Genomic DNA, 19,249 nt, shown 5'->3' with positions numbered 1-19,249 from the left:
AACATTTCCAGAATTTTGAGAGCTGTTGAAATTACATTGGTAGCTTGAAATAGGTCATGTCGGGAATATTTATACCATGGAAATTGGCAAGTCAGTCCCCCAGACCTCCCAGAGAGCTCCCTGTTAAACATTTACTGTACTACTGGGGAAAGAAAACCACCCTCAGAAGGGTGTCTTAACACTGAGTGGTGGGTTCCAGATAATTTATACCAAGACTAGTTACCCCACTTGAGCCAGGGGTGTGGAAGGAGAGGAGTAGGTGCATCTCAAAAGTAGACCCCTGGAGAAGGACTCTAGAGAAGTATTAGAGCAGCCTGAAGGTACCCTGACCAGAAATGGCCAACATGGAAAGATGGCCCTAAACCAATAACAGGGCCACACCCAAGAGGCATGGACCAAAGAACCGTGCAAGGAAGGCTAAGTCCAGGTCCAGCTGAGGTGGTGAGAAATGCCAAGACCACACAGGGGCAGGAGTAAGGTTTGGAGGAGGAAGACCAGGAAAAGGCAGGCCTGTGGACTGGGTGGACACCGGGGATCCTGGGCACCCCACCTTAACCATTTTGTACCTGAGGACACTGGGACTAGAGAGTTGGGCAAACTCAAATAAGAAAGCATTGAAGACCAAGAAGGTAAGGTAAGCAGGAGAGACTCAGTGGGTGTTTTGAATGAGTTCAGGTATCTTGGTGTCAATAAATCACACCCCAGGCCCTGCAGTGGTGGAGAGGGCTGCTGACGGGCAGGTTACCCATTAAGCAAGGTAAGCATGGACTTACTTGTGCTTACCTACTAATCTGTGGTGAACAGTTTTCACAAGTGAACAGTTTCATATCTTTGGTGGGGTGCCACCCACATGAAATTGTTCACTATATTTTTAGTAAGTAAGCACAAGTAAACCTGTGTTTACCTTGCTTACTGAGAACCCCATCCCTGTCGTTGTTGTTGTTATGTCCCATCAAGTCAGACCTGACTCATAGCGACCCCTCCTTGGGTTTCCAAGGCAGTATCACTACAGAAGTAGATTGCCCCATCTTCCTTTCGAGGAGTGGCTGGTGGGTTGGAACCGCCAGCCTTCTGGTTAGCAGTCAAGTGCCTTAGCCACTATGCTACCAGAGCTCCCATCCCTGTCAGAGATTATAAATTTGAAAAGAGGCTTTGATTTTGTAGGAAGGTGCTGTGGGGTTGGGAGAGAGACAGATGCCAGCCATACCTAGAAGCAGAACCTTTGATGTGGTGAAAAAAATGTGCCATTTGTGCACCACAGGGGAGTTAACAAGCACAAAGTCACCCCATGTTTACCTTGCTTATGAACCCTACTACTAACCCTTGAGAAAGCAGGAGTGGGGGACGTCATGGGGCAAGAAATGCATGAGCTGTGCTCTAGTTTTCAAAAAAGGAAGATGTTTGATTTGGTGACTCTATTAGAGTTCTTTGAGTGCAAGCAACAGAAACTGATTCTCACAAATTTAAGCCAACAAGGCAAAGTATTGCCTAGATGTTGGGTTCTTTTTTATTGTTGTTTATACATATATAGAGAGATAGAGAGAGAGAGAGAAAGAGAAAGCGCTCTGGTGGTGTAGTGGTTATGGCATTTGCCTGTTAACCAAAAGGTTGGTGATTCGAACTCACCAGTTGTTCCACAGAAGAAAGGTAGGACAGTCTATTTCAGTAAATATTCACAGCCTTGGAAACCCAGTGAGGGTCACTATGAGTCAGAATCAACTCGATAACAGTGAGTTTGGGTTTTGGTTTTATATACATAACAACAACATATATATACAACACAATATTTGCCAATTCAATGTTTTTCAGGTGTACCATTTAGTGATGTCAATTATATCAATTATGTTATGTAACCATCACCCCATCATCCATAGAGATATTGAGTTATTGAGGAAGGGATAAAAACCAAGGAAAAAAAAAACCCAATGCCATCTAGTCGGATCTGACTCACAGCAACCCCTCCTTGGTTTCTGAGGCGGTATCACTACGGAAGTAGATTGCCCAACCTTCCTTCTGAGGACTGGCTGGTGGGTTTGAACCACCAGCCTTCTGGTTAGTAGTCAAATGCCTTAGCACTATGCCACCAGAGGAAGGGACAGGAGACTTAAAAAGCAGGCTCTGAAGGAAGAAAGGAACCAGGATAGAAGAAAGCACTTAACTATCTCATTTGGGCCCTGTCGCTCAGATGAGGGACCCTTGAAACACTAACTAAGGCTATATATAAACAAGGGGAGAGTAATTTCCCCCAGGAGATAATGGGGACCTGCTGGGCCAGGAAATGGAAGCTGGACAGATTAAAAAACCAATAAATGTTCACTGGAGTAGCAAGAACCTGGTGAACTGAAGCAAACCAAAGCACGAGCTGAGTAGAGCTTCTTAATCAAATGTAGATGACCAAAGAGAGTGGGGACACTGGGGAACATGCTAGTATCTCCCCAAACCATTCCCATTAACTATAGGGTTACTGTTCCGGTAGATCAGGGACAGAATGGAACCATAGCTTTTCTGGATTTCAGCCAGGTACCTGATAAAATATCTCAGGATGAGCAAATAGAGATATATGAGCCCGGTGACAGCACAGTTAAGGGAATGCAAAACCTGTTGAATGAGCAGCATTATTTCTTAACACGGCCAATTAAATAGCTCATGTAGATCCAGACCAAGGTCTTTACCATGGAGTCATAGGTTGTGTCCATGGTGCTATTCAGCATTTTATTAAATACATGGACAAAATGTATTGCTGGCATATTGGTTAAATATGAGGATGATGTGTCCATCCTTGCGGACAAGAAACTGCAGGAGTGGCAGACTGAGGAATAGGACAATAGCAAAGGTGGCACCAAAAAAAAAAAAAAAAAACCCACCAAACTCACTGCTGTTGAGTCGATTCAACTCATAGTGACCCTTTCCTAGGTTTCTAAAGCGGTATCGCTACAGAAGTAGATTGCCCAATCTTCCTTCCAAGGAGTGGCTTGTGGGTTTGAACCATCAGCCTTCTAGTTAGCAGTCAAATGCCTTAAGCACTACACTACCAGCCCAGGCTAATCTCCATAACCATAGCCCAGTGCTGTGGTGACTGGTTCACACACTTGGCACAGCATCTAAGGTGGACCAATGAGGGAAGACTAGAGCATACTCTCTTTGTCCCTGGACTTGGCCTGCAAGAATGTTGCCCTGGGAACATTTGGAAGTCTTCCTGTGACTTTGAGGAGAGAGGCTATGGTGCCAACTCTATCCCTTCCCAGGAGCAGAGAATTTTTTCCCTGGATCCAACCATACCTGAAGTCAAAGCTAGCCCATGACTTTTCAGTTACATGTAGATAAATACCATTTTTGTGGTTGTTGTTGTGCTTAAATCAACAGACTCACTCAGTATCCTATACTATTCCATGTCGGGGCATTATGTCACACTGGGGTGGGCCCTTGGGACTCAGTGTGTGGTTATTGGGCCACCATCCCAAGGCAGGTACAAGAAAGTGGGGGTGGGAGCCTCGAGGGCTGGAACTATGAGAAATGAGGAAGAGCTGAAAGAACTGGAGATGCATGGCCTAGGGAAGAACAGGTGGGGCCAGTAGGAGCCCTATCTCAAATACCTGAAATGGAGGAAGCCATCCCATGTGGCCCCAGAAGGAAGGACCATGGACCATTTAGGAGAGCTTACTGGGAAGGATTATACCTCATCCTGAGACTGTGGTTTGGAATAGTCCCAGCTACCTACCTGAAGATGTGTAGCTGTTAGCAAGTCCTTGGTTTAACACTCAGGGCTACAGAAGAGGAAACCCAACCCCTAGAGAGTTTTTATAATCAAAGTCCTGTGGCCTGGAAGGCCCTTCCCAGGTTTAGGAAGCTCCTACACCTGGCTGGAATCAGAAGGCAGGACATAGATGGGGAAATAAGCTCAGAGATGTGAGGGAAGTTGCTCAGGATCACACAGAGAACCAAGCCCCAGGTTCTCCCCTGGTCTTTCCAGCCCATGGGACACCAGGCAAGGTAAATGACTACATGGGGCAGGGTTCTGTCCCCCACCTTTGGGGAGGATGGTGGTAAGGCCAAGCAATCTGACTCCCAGCTCTGCCACTTCATGCTGTGACCTTCTCTCAGCCTCAGTGTTTTCATCTAATAAATGGGGCTAAGCTCACCCACGTACTGTAATATCCTGAGGTTCTGATCAGATGACACTAGCAGAGCCAGCACGGGATATTACCATTCCTATCATCAAGCTAATTACGGGTAAAAAGTGTAAATCGCAGTCCACAGCCAAAGGCTCCTCCTCTTCCCGCCCCAGCGTTGGCTCTCCTCTTAGCGAAGGAGAATACGGGTGGGTATCAAAGACCTGGACTGGAACTCCAGCCCTGCAGTCTGATGGGCAGGACCTCCACTTAGCCCGTGCCGACCTCATCTATAAAATGGGACCAACGACACCGATGCAGTCGAAGACCCTGGCTTCCAGGAGGGGTTCAGGACATTGGGGGAAGGGTCTCCTCCCTTCTGAAGGGAGATCAGCCCTGGATCTCTGAAAGTCCTAAACAAACAAACCCCAAGCGGACCCCCACTCCCGCCACCCTTCATCTCCCAGACCGGGGAAAAGTGGGTGGAAGGTGGGGGCTGCAACTGGGCGTGAGCCCCGGAAGAGAGGCGGAGACGCAGCGTGGCCACGCGGGAGGCTGGACGCCCGGTCCCCGGGCGGCAGCCAAGCGCTCAGCCAGGAACTTGTTAACAGGCCCGGAACAAAGAGCCGCTAATCCAGCAGGCGGCCGGGGGCGGGCTAGCGGGCGGAGGGAGCCCGCCCTTTCCCGCCGCGGGGAGCCCAGCCCCCCACTCGCCGCTCGAGTTTACCGCGTTAATTACCCGGGGCGGTGACTGGGCCGCCAGCCCTGTAGCAAGTGCAGCACCTCCCCTCGCCCGGACGCCCAAGATCGCACTAGCCCCTCCTGGAACCCGAGCGATTGGCCGCAACTGCTAATTGCTAATCCCTTCGGCTCCGGCTCCTATTGGCTCAGGCACCAGCCGCCCTGGCCGCTCACGTGCCCTACGGCTCGGCTGGCCGGAGACCAGTCTCTATTCCCGGCCTCCACCCTCCAAGCTACGCTGATAACCTAGTGTGGCTTTGGAGTGGTGGGGTCCTCCGGAGGCTACGGCTCGGGTCACAACGGGGTAGGCGTCATGGAGGCACTCCTACAGGCCCGTGCTAGTCACCCTGTTTTGAAACGGGGGTGGGGGGGGCGTGCTAGCAGGAAACGCAGAGGGAAAAACCAGCCCCTCCGCTCCAGCTGGTCCCCGCCCCAGTTGGGGCAGAGGTAGAGCAGAAATCGAGATGGACCCCCCCACTCCAGATGCTCAGCTGGATTTGCTGGAGTGAGGTATGGAGAATTCTACCTGCTGCCCCTAGCTGGGGTGGTACTGGGCTGAGGTGGGATACAGGGTCCACAGCCTCCTCCCCAAGCCCCCTGCAGCCAGTCAGCCTTTCTCAATCTAGACTACTCCCTCTCGTCAAATCTCAGCCTCAAATTTGCCTGGAGCTCAAGGTGACCCTGAGCCTTCCAGAGGGACACAGGTCTGACATCCAGGCTTGGAGAGGGTTTGGCTCTGGGGAACTCACCAGTCAAGACACTGGTTCTTGGTGCCCCCACCTGGGCTGGACTCAGGCAAGGACTTCAGCCCCTGTCACCCTTCATCTCAACAAGCTCTTTTATGGGGTACTGTAGGAATGGGAAGGAGCTCTGGTGGCATAGTACCTAAGGCATTTGACTGCATTAGTAACCAGAAGGTTGGAGGTTCAAACCCACCAGCCACTCCATGGAAAGAAGATTGGGCAATCAACTTCTGTAAAGATTTACTGCCTTGGAAACCCAAAGGGGGTTGCTATGAGTTGGAATTGACTCAATGGCATGAGTTTGGTTTTTGGTAGGGATTGGCAACTGAGCTGCCACCTCCAAGCTTCTCTGGTCCCAACATCCCCTCTCAACCTCAAATAGCACTGGGATAAGTCAGTCAACAATCATACCTGGAAAGGGAGAGTGAGGGGAAGAGACATCTGTATGTCCTGCTCCTGTGCATGGAAAGAGGCAGGGGAAAAGAAGCCAGGCCTGTCCCCCATCCCACTCCCCCACAGAGAGGGCAGAACATCGTCCTGTCTGTACCTGTTATCAGATTTATTGAACACCTACTCTTCATGCCAGGACTTGGATGCTTTAGTCTGCTTAATCCACACCACAGTCCTGTGAGGTGGGTCCTTTATCACTATCTTGTACAGACAAGGAAACTGACGGAGTGATTTGTCTCAGGGCACAGGCAGTGCAGGGAGGAGCTGGATCAGGGCCAAGACTAGGATGAGGCAAAGGAGGTGCCAAGTGCACAAAAGTTATGGGGGCATTTATGCTCAGGTGCTGATCCTGCATTTATAACTTAGGCACCTCCCTTGCCTCACCCTAGTCCTGGACCTGCTTCAAACCCAGACCCCAGAGCCTGCTAACTCCTCCTGGGAGTCTGGCTCCAATGGGCTAAAGGCTGCCTCTGGTATATCTACCATCAGAGCCTGGGGAGAAGGATGGCCTCAGAGACTGGCACACTGACCTCCCGGGGGCCCTGAAAAGGCCTGTTTCTGTAATTCGGGGTGTTCACCAACTGATGCAGGACCCCACTTTCTGGCTTTCTTGTTGGGACTCACAATTCCCACCTCTGCCTCACCGCCAGCTCCAGCCTTGTTCCAGCAGCCACCTTGCTTGAAGGCACAGCAGGCAGCAGCTGCTAGGTGGTTGGTGTCTTTGGCAGGTGTTAGGCAGGTGTGAGCAGTTCCTTGGGGAACCTGCTTCTGGGTGAAGAGTCTACCCCAGGCTTCTAAGGCAGCCTCCCTGGGTCCCAGCCTTGCCTCAATAGAGTCATCACATCCAGTCCTTTAATATACAAAGAGGCAAAAAGTCCAGAGAGATTAAGTGATATGTCTAAGATCACACAGCAATCCAATGGCAGAGCCAGGACCAGAATTTCATTCTATCCAGGGCCCTCACCTTTTTTGCTGCCACGTTCTGTGAGTCAGAACCAATCATTGGCACATGGTGCCAGATATGAGCTGAGCCCAAATCATCATCTTCACAAAACTGCCAACTGCCCTTTGCACATACAGAGAAATTGGTGTCTGAATCAAGTCCAAATCCTGTGGGGGCTGGGATGGGGGAGGGAGGCTTCTTCCTTCTAGAAGCAATGGCTCCTCCTGCCTAGGGCTCCTGCCTGGAGCTGGAGCAGTAGTAGGTGGAGCAGCTCACCCTGAGAAGCTTTCTCTCCTATTTCCGGGTTTAGGTCCTGATGCAGCCTAAGACCCCAGCACTGTTCTAATTCATGCCCCCCAAATGCCAATGGAAACAGAGGAAAGAAGTAAATATGTCTGGGCACCTGGAAATTAGGTTCCAATCCTGGGCACTCCTCTCATTGAGTTGCTCCATCAACTTGTTACTTTAGCCCCAGGATGCAGACATTACCCCAAGTCTATAGATGAGAAACAGGTTGGTTACTTGCCAAGGATCCATGACTGGAATTGGACCCCTGCCCTGTCTGCCTCTAAAGCCCCTGCACTTTCTACTCTACCTGAAGAAAGAGGGAGTGAGACCTCCCAGAATACAGGAGGGCACTTCAAAGGCACTCCCACAAGAGTGGACAAACGGATGCAAGGATGGGACTCCCATCTAGGTGGTGAGGGTGATTGGGACCGAGGGGCTGTGCTCTCCTGGGGTTCAGCTTCAGCACCCAGAAGTCCCACATAGGTGCTGCCCACACAGAGCAGCCTGAGTCTGGATGTCAACTCCATGAACATTATCTGCATGAGAAAACACATACTCTGCCAACAGCTATGCCTGGTTGGGGGTGGATGGCAGGAGCTCCCTATCAACAGACACGGACACAGCCTGTGTGAGTCACCCACAGGCACATACTCCTGTGGGCTAGTTTGCCACCTGTGTGTGGTGTGTGTGTGTGTCTGGCTGAGGCATGATCACTCTATGGTGAGGCCTCTTTCTGACTGGTCCTTGCCCTGGGAGGGATGCCATTGCAGTTCCCTGAAGTGGGGCAGTTCTATGTGCAGGGGACAGGGATGGGGAGGGCTCCCGTGGTGGGCAGAGCAAACTCTCTCCCCTACCGAGCCATAGTAGCCCTCCCTGTCTGGCCAGAGAACCCAAACTCAAACTGAGAAAATAAAGAGAAAAATAAGTATTTGACTGTCCAGGACTTGAAATATGTAGGGGCCCAGAGCAGGGGCCCAGCATTATGGCCAATGGCAATACCTGTGGAAAGCACTGGCATGAACAAAGAGGAGCTGGCTAGGGGCAGAGAGGCATCCAGACCCCATGTGCCTCCACCCCCTATAGCCCACTCATTGTACATCTGTGTACCTGGTCCTTGCAGAGGGGGAGTGAAGAGGTCTCTCAGAGCGGCTGGGTGGAAGCTGGGGGTTCAGATAAACAGAACAGTGTGGGACTGCCAGTAACAATGGTGCTTTTCCTTGGTGTGAATGGAGCCAAGGATGCTCTGGGGTGGAGGGGGGAGCATCGCTGGCAGGGTCAGGTGGTGTCCGTTCTGCAAGGCAAGGGTCTACAGTCTGGAGCAGTCTGGAGCCAGAGCTCATCTGGGGGCTGTAGAAGCCCAAACACACCAGCAGTCAGAGCTAGGGCCACAGTGACATGGGGCAAGGAACCATTTCTCAGGGACCACCCCGGTGACACATAGTGATGATGAGAAAGGCATGTGGTTCCACAAATGTCCTCAGGTTTAGGGTTTAGACTGTATCCTGCAGGCAGTGGTGAAAGGCTTCCAGGCTGGGATCCAGTGGGATTAGTCTGAGTGGAGGAGGCACAGGAGGAGGATGAGTCAGGGAGGCCACTGCAGTGGTCCAGGTGAGAAAGGTGAGGGAGGGAGAAAGAGGCTGGGGGGTGACATCAGAGGCAAAAGACACAGAATGGCATCACAAGTCAGATTAAGCCAGAGGACTTGGTGATAGATTAGATATGAAGTGTGAAGGACAAAGGAGCCCAGGGAGACTCTTAAGATTTCCAGTCCCAGGGACTTGGAGAATAGTGGGCTGTGGGGAGGCAGAGTCACTGGGAAGAGGGGGCAGAGACAGAAGATGGCCTGGAGCAGACAGGCTCTGGCAGGCAATGCACGAACACATGTCTTCCCAGGCGGCATGCTAGGCCTTCATGCTCCTGCCCTCTGAGATGCAAGGCTTGAGTCGGTGGGTCTGGGGCCTACAGCAGCAGCAGTAGAAAGAAGGCCCATGAGATAGGAGCATCCTCTGGGTCCTGGCTGAGGCCCAAGTGTGAACTGCCCAAGGACCCAGGCCAGGGCCTCTAGATTGGGGGTTTGCTATCTGGATCAACTGCTTAACCTCTGGCTCCTGAGGGAAGCCCCTCCCAAAATGGACAAGAGGCCAGCAGTCAGACCAGTTAGAGGTCCAGCCCTATCTTGGATGTACTTGGGTCCACCCCACTCCATTTTCAAGGCAAGGTGAGTGAGAGCAGGCTATCCCTTAGCCCTAGAAAGGATACAGCCCCCCAACCCCAACCCTGCAACTAAAAACTGCTCCAGCCTGTGGGCGGGAAGTGGGTATTGCTAAGGATGGAGACGGGCCAGAGAAAGAGGTTATGAGGACAGATTGTATTGGGGTCAGGTTGGGCAATGCCAGGGCCCAGCACTCCCAGCCCCATCTCCCAGGAAAGCCAACTCCCTGTAGGTCGCCACCCCAGAAGTGCACGAATCTGTGTGACAGGGAGACCGACAGGTATGTGTGGCCCTTCAGGGTAAGGGGGATCCCTAAGAGACCTGTGGGTCCTCAGGTGCTCTGGGGTGCAGGTGATAGGGGTCAGCCTGGGGGTATGCGTGCTGAATGAACAGGCTTTTGTGTGAGGTGGTGGTATGTGATGTCGGGTGACAGAGGGTGGGTGCTGGGCCTGGGGAGCAGAAGGCTGCAGTCATGCTGGCCCCCGGCGCCCCCTGCCGCCCGGCTGGCCATCCCTCCCTCAGGCACTCACAAGCACATTTTTCACGGGCAGCTGTTGCTGAGGAGTGGATGGGCGGTGCAATAGAGCCGAGGTCAGTGCAGGGCCAGCCAACGCGACGGGTTCAGCAGGAAGGGGCCCCAGACTAGAAGCAAGGCCTATATCCCCCAGTGCCCTTCAGAAGCACCCCACACACACACACAAACACACAGGCCTGAGAGTTGATGTCCTGGAGCTCTGCTCCAGGGCAGCCCTGTGTCATTGGCACCCACCTGCCAGCCCCTTGGACAACCTTGGACCAGGCCCTAACAGGTGCCCCACCAACCAAGTACGCAGTCTCCCTGCCACAGTCTCCTGAGGAATCCATGTGGCAGACCCCCCCCGAGGCTGCAGCACCCTGACTCACCAGCACCCCATACCTACACACACTCATTCGTGCAACAGCACAGAACTGTCACACACGTGCAGCACTCCAGACGTCACACATGCTCATCTGGCCACACATACAATGCTGCACACACCACACCAACTCCCATTGTCACCCAGGCACACACGCCAGCCCACAGCCCTCACACGTGCTCACGTGGGCAACATGCAGATATGACCACACAGCCCTCGCCACTCGCCCAACTCAGTCAACACTTCCTGGGCTCCTACTAGGTGTTGGCAACAACACATCCCTGTGTGTGGAGCACGAAAACCCCCAGCTCCCCATGATGCCACTTGTACCCCAAGTGTTCATCTGGGGAGCTGTACACACGCCCCTCACACACACATGTGTGCAACACAAACACGCCCAGCGGCAGGTCAGTCTTACAGCTCTGTCAGGATTAGAAAAGGAGGCCAAGCAGCAGAAGGTTTGTTAAAGTGAAGATTTGGGAAGGCTCCGGAGGAAGGGAAATAAAAGTGGGTGGGATGGGATGGAGGAGGGCAGGGCGGGGAGGGTGTCCAGCTGTGGTGGGTATAGGATGCACTGTGCAGAGAGACCCTTTAAGGAAAGAGCCATCCGCATCAATCATCAGGCTGGTCCCCTAAGGTCTCACTCATTGATCTTAGATCAATCTGGCTTGGCAGCTCAGGAACCCTACTGCTCCCTTCCAACAATCCCTGTGATTAACAGTGGCCTAGCCAGGTTCTGAGGGGTGCACCCATCAGGTTCTCTGGCAGAAAAAAATAGAGAATTGCTAGAGCAAACCCATACCTCCTTGATTACACAAATGACCCCCCCCCCTTCCAATCTTGTACACACATGTACAAGCTAAGCTCTGCTAAGTGAATGGGGCTCAGGGATCAGGAGGCCCCAAGAGCTCAGCCCAGTTGGAGGTGGCAGGGGGAGCAGACAAAGGATGCAGGGAACTTCCTGCTCCCCCCTCCCCGCAAGGTGGGTGGTGGAGGTGGGCTGAGGATTGAGTTATGGAGCAGGCTGGGATGGTCAACAGGACATGCAGGGAGAAAGAAGAGCTGTGGAGTTAAGAAGGGGAAGCGGGCGGACCAACCACACACAGTTCTAGCCCCAACAGCCGAGGATGTCGGGAGCTTCAGCCAGGGCCACTGGGGCCACGGCACTTTGGCTAAACGAGCTGCAACGACCGGGCGCTGGTGTATGCACCTCCACGCCTGAGTGTGTGAGCGTGTGTGGTGAGGACAGAGGAGGACACTGTGTTCTGGACGTGGGCAGAAGCCAGGTGCCAAGCTGGGAGATTGTGAACGGCTGTTTGGGGCAGATGCTACGAGAAAGAGGTATCTTAACTCACCGATCTCCTGGGCACTGAGATGTCAAAATCTTCTAATCCGCGAACCCCCAAAGTCAGTCTTCTCAGATCGCTGATCCAAACCCCCCACCCGGGGCCGGGCAAGCAGTAAACTTCCCCCGCTCGGAGGCGCGGAGCGTCTACACTCGCCAGCCCCGCGCGCTGGCAGCTGCTCTTGGACTTGGCAGAACCCAGGCTTCCGGGGAAGCGCGCGGGGGAGCTGCGCAGCAGCTAGAGGAGGCCCCCGCGACCAGCCTCGCAAAGTTTGGCCTCTGGGGGTTCTCAGCCTGGTCCAGCAGTGAGGGTCAAAGACCCCCCAACACCAAGAGCAGCGTGCGTTGCCCGCACGATCCCCCGCAATCTATCCCAGCGCGCGCGCAGCGTGACTCACCCGAGCCGCTGAGGCAGGCGGCGAGGACTATGCCCAGGAGCGCTGGCCACAGGCCGGGCCGGGCGGCCATGGCCGCGGGCGGGCGGGCCGGGTGCGGGGCCCCGCGGGCGGGAGGGTGGCTTTCAGTGCCTCAGCTCGCAGTCCCAGCCCGGGGAGCCCCCGGGGAGCCCCCGGGGCCCATGCCAGCGGACTGTGTTGCCTCCGGGCGGCGGGCTGCGGGGCGCACGCGGCGCGTGGCTCCCCAGGGTACCGGGAGCGCAGCAATGCAGCCGGGGCGGAGCGCAGCGCCAGCCGCGCGGCTCACCGAGCCAGCCGCCGAGCGGTGCCCGCAGCCGGGAGCGGGCCGGCGGGCGCTGCAAAACCCGGACTGGAGCAACGGAACGGGACGGCGGTGGGGCGGGGCGGGGGAGGGGAGGAGGTGCCCCGGGCCACCCAGCCCTGCCCGCGCAGGCCACCCCCAACTCGGGGATCCCTCCCGGCGACGCCCGAGGCTCCCCTGGGGAGGGATTGAGGTGGTGGGCGGGGAGGCCTCCTACCGCCCCTCGCGGTCTCCTGAGACCGGGACAGGAGTTGCAAACCCGGAGTGGATCTGTTCTTCCGGATCCGGGCTCTCCTGGTCCGCCAGATAACGCACAAGTGGCCCAGGCGGGGCCCGGGGCTGCAGTGACCCTCGCGAGGCACCTGCCTGCGAAGAGCGGCCTGGGGCAGGGACGCCTGGGACAGACTCCACTGCAGTCTTCTGTCCCCGCGCCCCACGCCTCCCGGCCGCGCTATGAGGCCGTCAGCGCGCCGCGGTACGCTACCAGTCCACTGCTTGGGCAGGGGACTGCGGGAGAGCGCCAGGGCCCCGGCCGGAGCGCAGAGGTACCCTAGCCCCTAGTCCCGGGCAGGTTGGATTCCAGGCCATCCACAGTCCCAGCTAAGAGGACTGACCGACCCCAGGGGGCATGCCTCACACAGCGTGACTCAAGGTTTCCCTAACCCGACCGCAGCGTTCGCGAAAGGAAAACAATCTCAGGGCGCAGCGCATCCGACTGGGCGAGCGGTGTTTGCGCCCGGGGCGCGCATGGCGCGGTAGGCAAGGGCGTGAAGGATAGAGCTGGGGTTTCGGAGCTAGAGAGACCTGGGGTAGGGTTTTGGCGCCTCCGCCTTCCAGCTCTGTGACCTTGGATAAGTCACGTAGTCTCCCTGAGCCTCCAGCAGTGACCGCTGTCGGAGTCTTCTGTTCCCCACCCCCACCCCCTAATCGGGTTAAGACAAACAGACAGGGCTGCTTTGGAGGAGAAAGAAAATGACAAACGCACACCCTGTACAACTGCCGTGTGGTCAAAAAGAGAGAGGGCACTGCCCTGGGTCGGGAGGGGGACGAGAAGGGTGAGGACAGGGTCACAAACTCAAATGCTTACGAGGGCCGATGGATCATACAAATTCCTGTTAGAGACTGGGCCACAGAGAAATGGTCCTGCTTCCACAAAGAGATATGAGCTCTCCTGTATTTCTTGAAACACGAGGCCCTCTCTCGGGCTGTCTTTTGTTTCCCACTTTTGACAGAAAAGGGATATGAAAAAATGTTTTTGCTTCCCTTTTTACTATAAAAAGAAAACATCAGCCAAAGTGCCAAATACACATCCACAAATGCTGGGCTTCAGTGCCAGGGAGGTGGCAGGCAGCACTGGGAACTGGGCACAAGGTCTCATCTAAAGGGGCAGCAGGCTTTTCTACTCTGAGTGCCAGTTAGAGGTGAGAGAGATTGAGACCCAATATGGCCATGTTACGGTTGTTATTAGAGTTGGTTCCAACTCATAGCAACCTTATGTACAACAGAGCAAGACATTGCTGGGTCCTGTGCCATCCTCACAACCATTGTTTTATTTGAGCCCATTGTTGCAGCACTGTGTCAGTCCATTTTGCTGAGGGTCTTTCTCTTTTTTGCTGATCCTCTCCTTTACCAAAACATGATGGTCTTCTCCAGGGACTAGTCTCTCCTGGTAACATGTCCAAATTATGTGAGATGAAGTCTCACCATCCTTGCTTCTAAGGAGCATTCTGGCTATACTTCTTCCAAGATAGATTTGTTCATTCTTCTGGCAGTCCATGGCATATTCAATATTCTTTACCAACACCGTAATTCAAAGACATCAATTCTTCTTTGGTCTTCTTTATTTATTGTCCAGCTTTCACATGCATATGAGATGATTGAGAATACCATGGCTTAGGTCAGGCACACCTTAGTCCTCAAAGTGACACCTTTGCTCTTTAACACTTTAAAGAATTCTTACAGCAGATTTTCCCAATGCAATCCATTGTTTGATTTCTTGACTGCTGCTTCCATGGACATTGATTGTGGATCCAAGTAAAAGGAAATCCTTGACAACTTCAGTCTTTTCTCCATTTGTCATGATACTGCTTATTGATCCAGTTGTGACGATTTTTGTTTTCTCTATGTCAAGGTGTAATCCATCCTGAAGGGTGTAGTCTTTGATCCTCATCAGAAAGTGTTTCAAGTTCTCTTTTATTTCAGCAAGCAAGGTTGCATTATTTGCATATCGCAGGCTGTTAATGAGTCTTCCTCCAATCCTGATTCTTCTTTATATGGACATAGCTTCTAATTTTTCAATAGAAACCACAAGTTCAGATTTGTATGCAAAATCTCCTCATTTAAATTTTTAACTGTTTTTTTTTTTTTTTTTTTAACTTCATGTGAGTCCAGGTGAAAATGTCCACTGGCTTCTGGATTTTAGACTCTGCTTTGGGGACTGCTTGTACATATACTGTGTGTGTTGGGTGGATTGATATGCCCAACTGCATGGCACATGTGTGAGGGAAGGAAGCAGTATATATCCAGCGTCTCCCTTTAACACCATGCCCCTCTAACAGTGAGTGGAAGAGGTGAAACAGTGGCAGGACCTGCATTTCAGGTCCGAAGTATGGGGGCATGATTAGACACTGGGGTTTGGACACTGGAGGAAGATATTTGAGGATGAAGGACTGGGACTGACCTCATGTGCATCCTATTAAATAAAAGTTACTATCTCCATTATATGATGAGGTAAGTGAGGTTTGGGGAGAGTGTCCAGGGCCATCCTTATACAATGATCTCAGGGCTGGGATGGGTCCCTAGGATGTTTGATTTTTAAAGTCAATGTTCCTTACATTTCCTCTCCCTGCAGTTCTGGGATGAGAATTTGGGAATAAAATTTGGAGTGCAAGGAAAGGGAAGGAACTCTTTCTTTGCTGAGTTTGCCTGCTCTGTCCACTTCTCTCCCCCTCTCTCTGCAGCTAGACTAGAATGGTCTGTGGAAGTCAGGATAGACTAGGTTATGTCATGGTATCAAATAGCCCCCAAATCTCTGTGGCCTAAATTAACAAAGGTTTATTTCTTGTGTCCATCATGGGTTTGCTACTCCAGGTCATCCTCTCTAGGGGATCCAGGCTGGCAAAGCAGCCACTACTTGGAGCATTGCTGGTCACTAAGGCAGAGAAAAAGGAAACTCTGGAGGTACATGCACTCAGCCTGGAAATGACATACCACTGCCACTCATAACTCATTGGCCAGAGCTGGTCATATGGCCCCACCCAAGGGGGCCAGGTAGGGCAATCCTACCATGTGCTGGAAAGCATGAATGAGCCCTGCCTACATGTACTAACTCTGCCTTGGGTCCCACCAGCATGGCCTCCCTTCTGCTTCTCCAGCATCCAAGCTTGTCCATACCTCACGGGCTTCTCATTTGCTTTCCTTCCCTGGAACATTCACTCATGGCCAGATCTTCACATGGCTGATCTCTTGTAGCCACTCAAGTCTCAGCTCAGCTGTCCCCTTCCAAGTGGTCCTCAGAGCTATGTCAGCATAAGAGGTGGGGGTGTGCTTGTGACAGAGAGGAGTAGACATCTCACTTGAATTCTGCCTCAGGCCCAAAGTTAGGCTGGCCAGACAAAAGTAGGAGTCCTACTATCTCTAATCTCCTTTCCTCAGGCCACAAGGGAGCCTGAATCCTGCTCAGATCCATGCCCTGACTATGACCTCAGTCTCTGCCTTCAAAGAGTCCCCAAACTTTGAGGGTTAAAAACCAGTTGCTGTTGACTCAAACTCATGATGACCCCAAGTGTATCAGAGTAATATGTGTTCCATGGGGTTTTTAATGGCTGATGTTTTTGGAAGTAGATCACAAGACCTTTCTTCTGAGACACCTCTGGCGGGACTAGAACTGCCAACCTTTTGGTTAGCAGCCAACTGTGTTAACTATCTGCACCACCCAGTGACTCCACTTTGAGGGGTATGAGAGACCAATGTCCATCTAGGTGGGAACTTTCAACAAACATCTGTAGCACACACACACACACCCACTGCCCCCAGCTAGGTCATAGATTTCATCTCTGACTGTTCTGCTGGCCAGAAATTGCCCCTCTCTGAGGAGCAGAAATCGCCCCTCGTTCGCTTCACCTTCTGGGGCACCAAACATGGCTACTGCTCTTTGCTTCTGTTATTTTAGAAGTCTTTCAACAGTTCTGCTTCTGTCACTGGCACAGCAGCAGGGCTCTAGGTCTCTGCCTTCTCTGCCTGGCCACTCCACTGCTGGGGCTCTCCACTGAGGCTGTCCCCTGCAGGTGTCTCCTGAAGGGAGCTGGCATGTCTCCCACTGACATGACCTGATGAACAAGTTGGGTCCTTCAGCTATCAGTCGGTGGCATTGCACTGTTAATGCTAGTTGAACTCAGGGAGCCCAGAGCCTGGAGTGAGGATGTGGAAGTACATCAGAAGCTCCTGTGACATTGGTCCAAATGCATATTCCCAGGACCTGCCCTATTCAGATTCTGATCAGTATGTCTGGTGTGGAGCCTGGGAATCTGTACTTTACAAGCCCTCCTGTGCCCTACTGGCTGTTTCTATTGGTTTGAAGACCACACTGAGAAATTTGACCCTCAGTCTTTACCATAAATAAAGCCACATAACTGGGTATCTCCCATCCTTCTAGATTTCAATGCAGAAACTTATAGTCATCCCAATGATATTTCATCTTCTTACATCTGATCCTTCTTTCCCACCTTGAAATCCTCTCTGGACTTGGATACTGTCAGGCAAGATACTTTGTGTTTTCTTCAGCTTTCTGTTATTCCCAGATGGGGTTGGGAAGCCATATATACTTCCAGGAGTAGCTGGGTGATGCAGACAGTTGACGTGTTTGCTGCTAACCAAAAGGTTGGGGGTTTGAGTCCATCCAGAGACACTTCAAAAAAAAAGGTCTGGAGATATACTTCCAAAAATTGAAAGCCCTATGGAACATAGTTCTACTCTGACACACATGGCACCAGGAGTCAGAATCAACTTGACAGCAATTGTTGGTTTTATGTACTTTCAACCAAATCCTTCCTCAACAGGGTGCTGAAGGTAGGACCAAGGACAGAGAGCCTGGCAGTGCTCCATTGACTACCTTGCTGGCTGAACTAGGGTTGTAAGTTGGAGTCTATTTTGTCACTCAGGAAGCCCCTGACCATACCATCACTCACTCACTTCTCACTGCTGCATCAGCAAAAATAAACTGCAAAACTCTTTACAGCCCCAGATTCATGTGCTTCCAGCTTGGCCCTAGTCTACCAGACCAATGATCCAATCAACTGAAAATTAGCTCAGCAGGGAAGACTTGCTCTTGGGGACCTGTTGGTGGCTTCTGATGGTCCCTGCTCTGGGCATCTTCTAGGAAGAGCATTTTCCTGTCTTTTCTGTGTGATATCACCCCTCCCCACCATCAAGGTATAAGATTCATGGGGGTTACCCCACCTCAGCCCTAGCTTCAGGTTTGGTCTATCAGCATCCATGATTCCCTCACCAGAGTGATCGATTCTGGGATGAGCATGTAACCCAAGCTAAGCCATGGAGACTCATTTCTGGTTGTTTCATTGGAACTAAGGACAGAAAAAAAATTCTTTTCTTGCTACTTGATCCTGCAGCGGCCACCATATGAGAAGTGTATGTCTGAGACTGAAGTCTGGGCAGTGAAGAGCAGAGCCTAGAGCAGAAGAGAGAGACACTGACTCCTGCTTCACATTTGAGCCTCCTGGATCCAACCTGTCCTGAAGCTGCCAGGTATACTCCTGGCTTTTCAGTTACATGTGCCGATAAATTCCCTGTTTGTTGTTTAAGACCAGTTGATTTTCTGTTATTTGCATTGTAAAGAATGACACAATCATTCTTTATTTAAAAAAAAAAAAAAAAGAATCTGTTGTAGACCCTTGCTTAGGGTCGGGCAAGCATTTATTAGTGCCTACTGTTTGCAAGGCTACCCACTGTGGGGAACCTGAAGGCAGGAGGAGAAGACATAGATGTCCTCTCAATTATAAGGTTGGGTGGAATGAGAGGCAGGCTATAAAAGAAGTTAAGAATGGGTTGGGGTGAGGATGGCTATTGTCAAAGAAAGGGAAAATAACAGGAATTGATGAGGATGCTGAGAAATTGAAACCTTCATCCATTGCTGGTGGGAATATAAGGTGGTACAGTCCTGGTGGAAAACAGTTTGGCTTTTCCTCAAAAAGTTAAACATAGACTTATCTATTTTTAAAAGCCCCCAAATCAAACTCACTGCCATTGAGTTGGTTCTGACTCATAGTGCTCCTATAGGACAGAGTAGAATTGCCCCATAGGGTTTCCAAGGCTGTAAATCTTTCCAGAAACAGACTGCCTCATCTTTCTCCTGCAGAGCAGCTGGTGGATTCAGACAGCTGACCTTTTGGTTAGTAGCCAAATGCTTTAACCACTGTGTCACTAGGGTTCCTATAATTATTATAGGGTTCCTATAATTATAATCTATAAGATTATAATCTATAATGAATAATTAGACTTATTATAGATTCTGACTGATAGCGACCCCCATTGGATTTCTGAGGTGGTAAATCTTTACAGAAGTACATTGCCCCATTCTTCCTTCCATGGAGTTGCTGGTGGGTTTGAACCCCTAGCTTTCTGGTTAGCAGAAACATTCTTTATCCACTTCACCACCAGAGCTCCTTATAATTATTATATGACCTAGCAGTTCCCCTTGTAGGTACGTACCTCTAAGACTTGAAAGCAGGGACTCAATCAGATATGTGTACACCAATGTTATAGCAGCGTTATTTACAATAGTCAAAAG

General features: G+C 51.8%; 1 protein-coding gene across 1 annotated transcript in view; it reads right to left on the bottom strand.

Moving 5' to 3' along the window:
- UNC5A (unc-5 netrin receptor A) overlaps positions 1-12,195 on the bottom strand; it is a 72,788-nt gene extending 60,593 nt beyond the window's left edge. The window contains exon 1 of the mRNA XM_007952939.2: positions 12,126-12,195. Within this exon, the coding sequence (XP_007951130.1) occupies positions 12,126-12,195 (70 nt within the window). The remainder of the gene's footprint in view (positions 1-12,125) is intronic.
- Between the last annotated feature and the right edge of the window lie 7,054 nt (positions 12,196-19,249).

The sequence above is a fragment of the Orycteropus afer genome, unplaced genomic scaffold (genome assembly GCF_000298275.1).
Source record: "Orycteropus afer afer isolate SDZICR_OR568_19922 unplaced genomic scaffold, OryAfe1.0 scaffold00366, whole genome shotgun sequence".
NCBI classification, from domain to species: domain Eukaryota; kingdom Metazoa; phylum Chordata; class Mammalia; order Tubulidentata; family Orycteropodidae; genus Orycteropus; species Orycteropus afer.
This window is presented reverse-complemented; position numbering and strand designations above follow the sequence as displayed.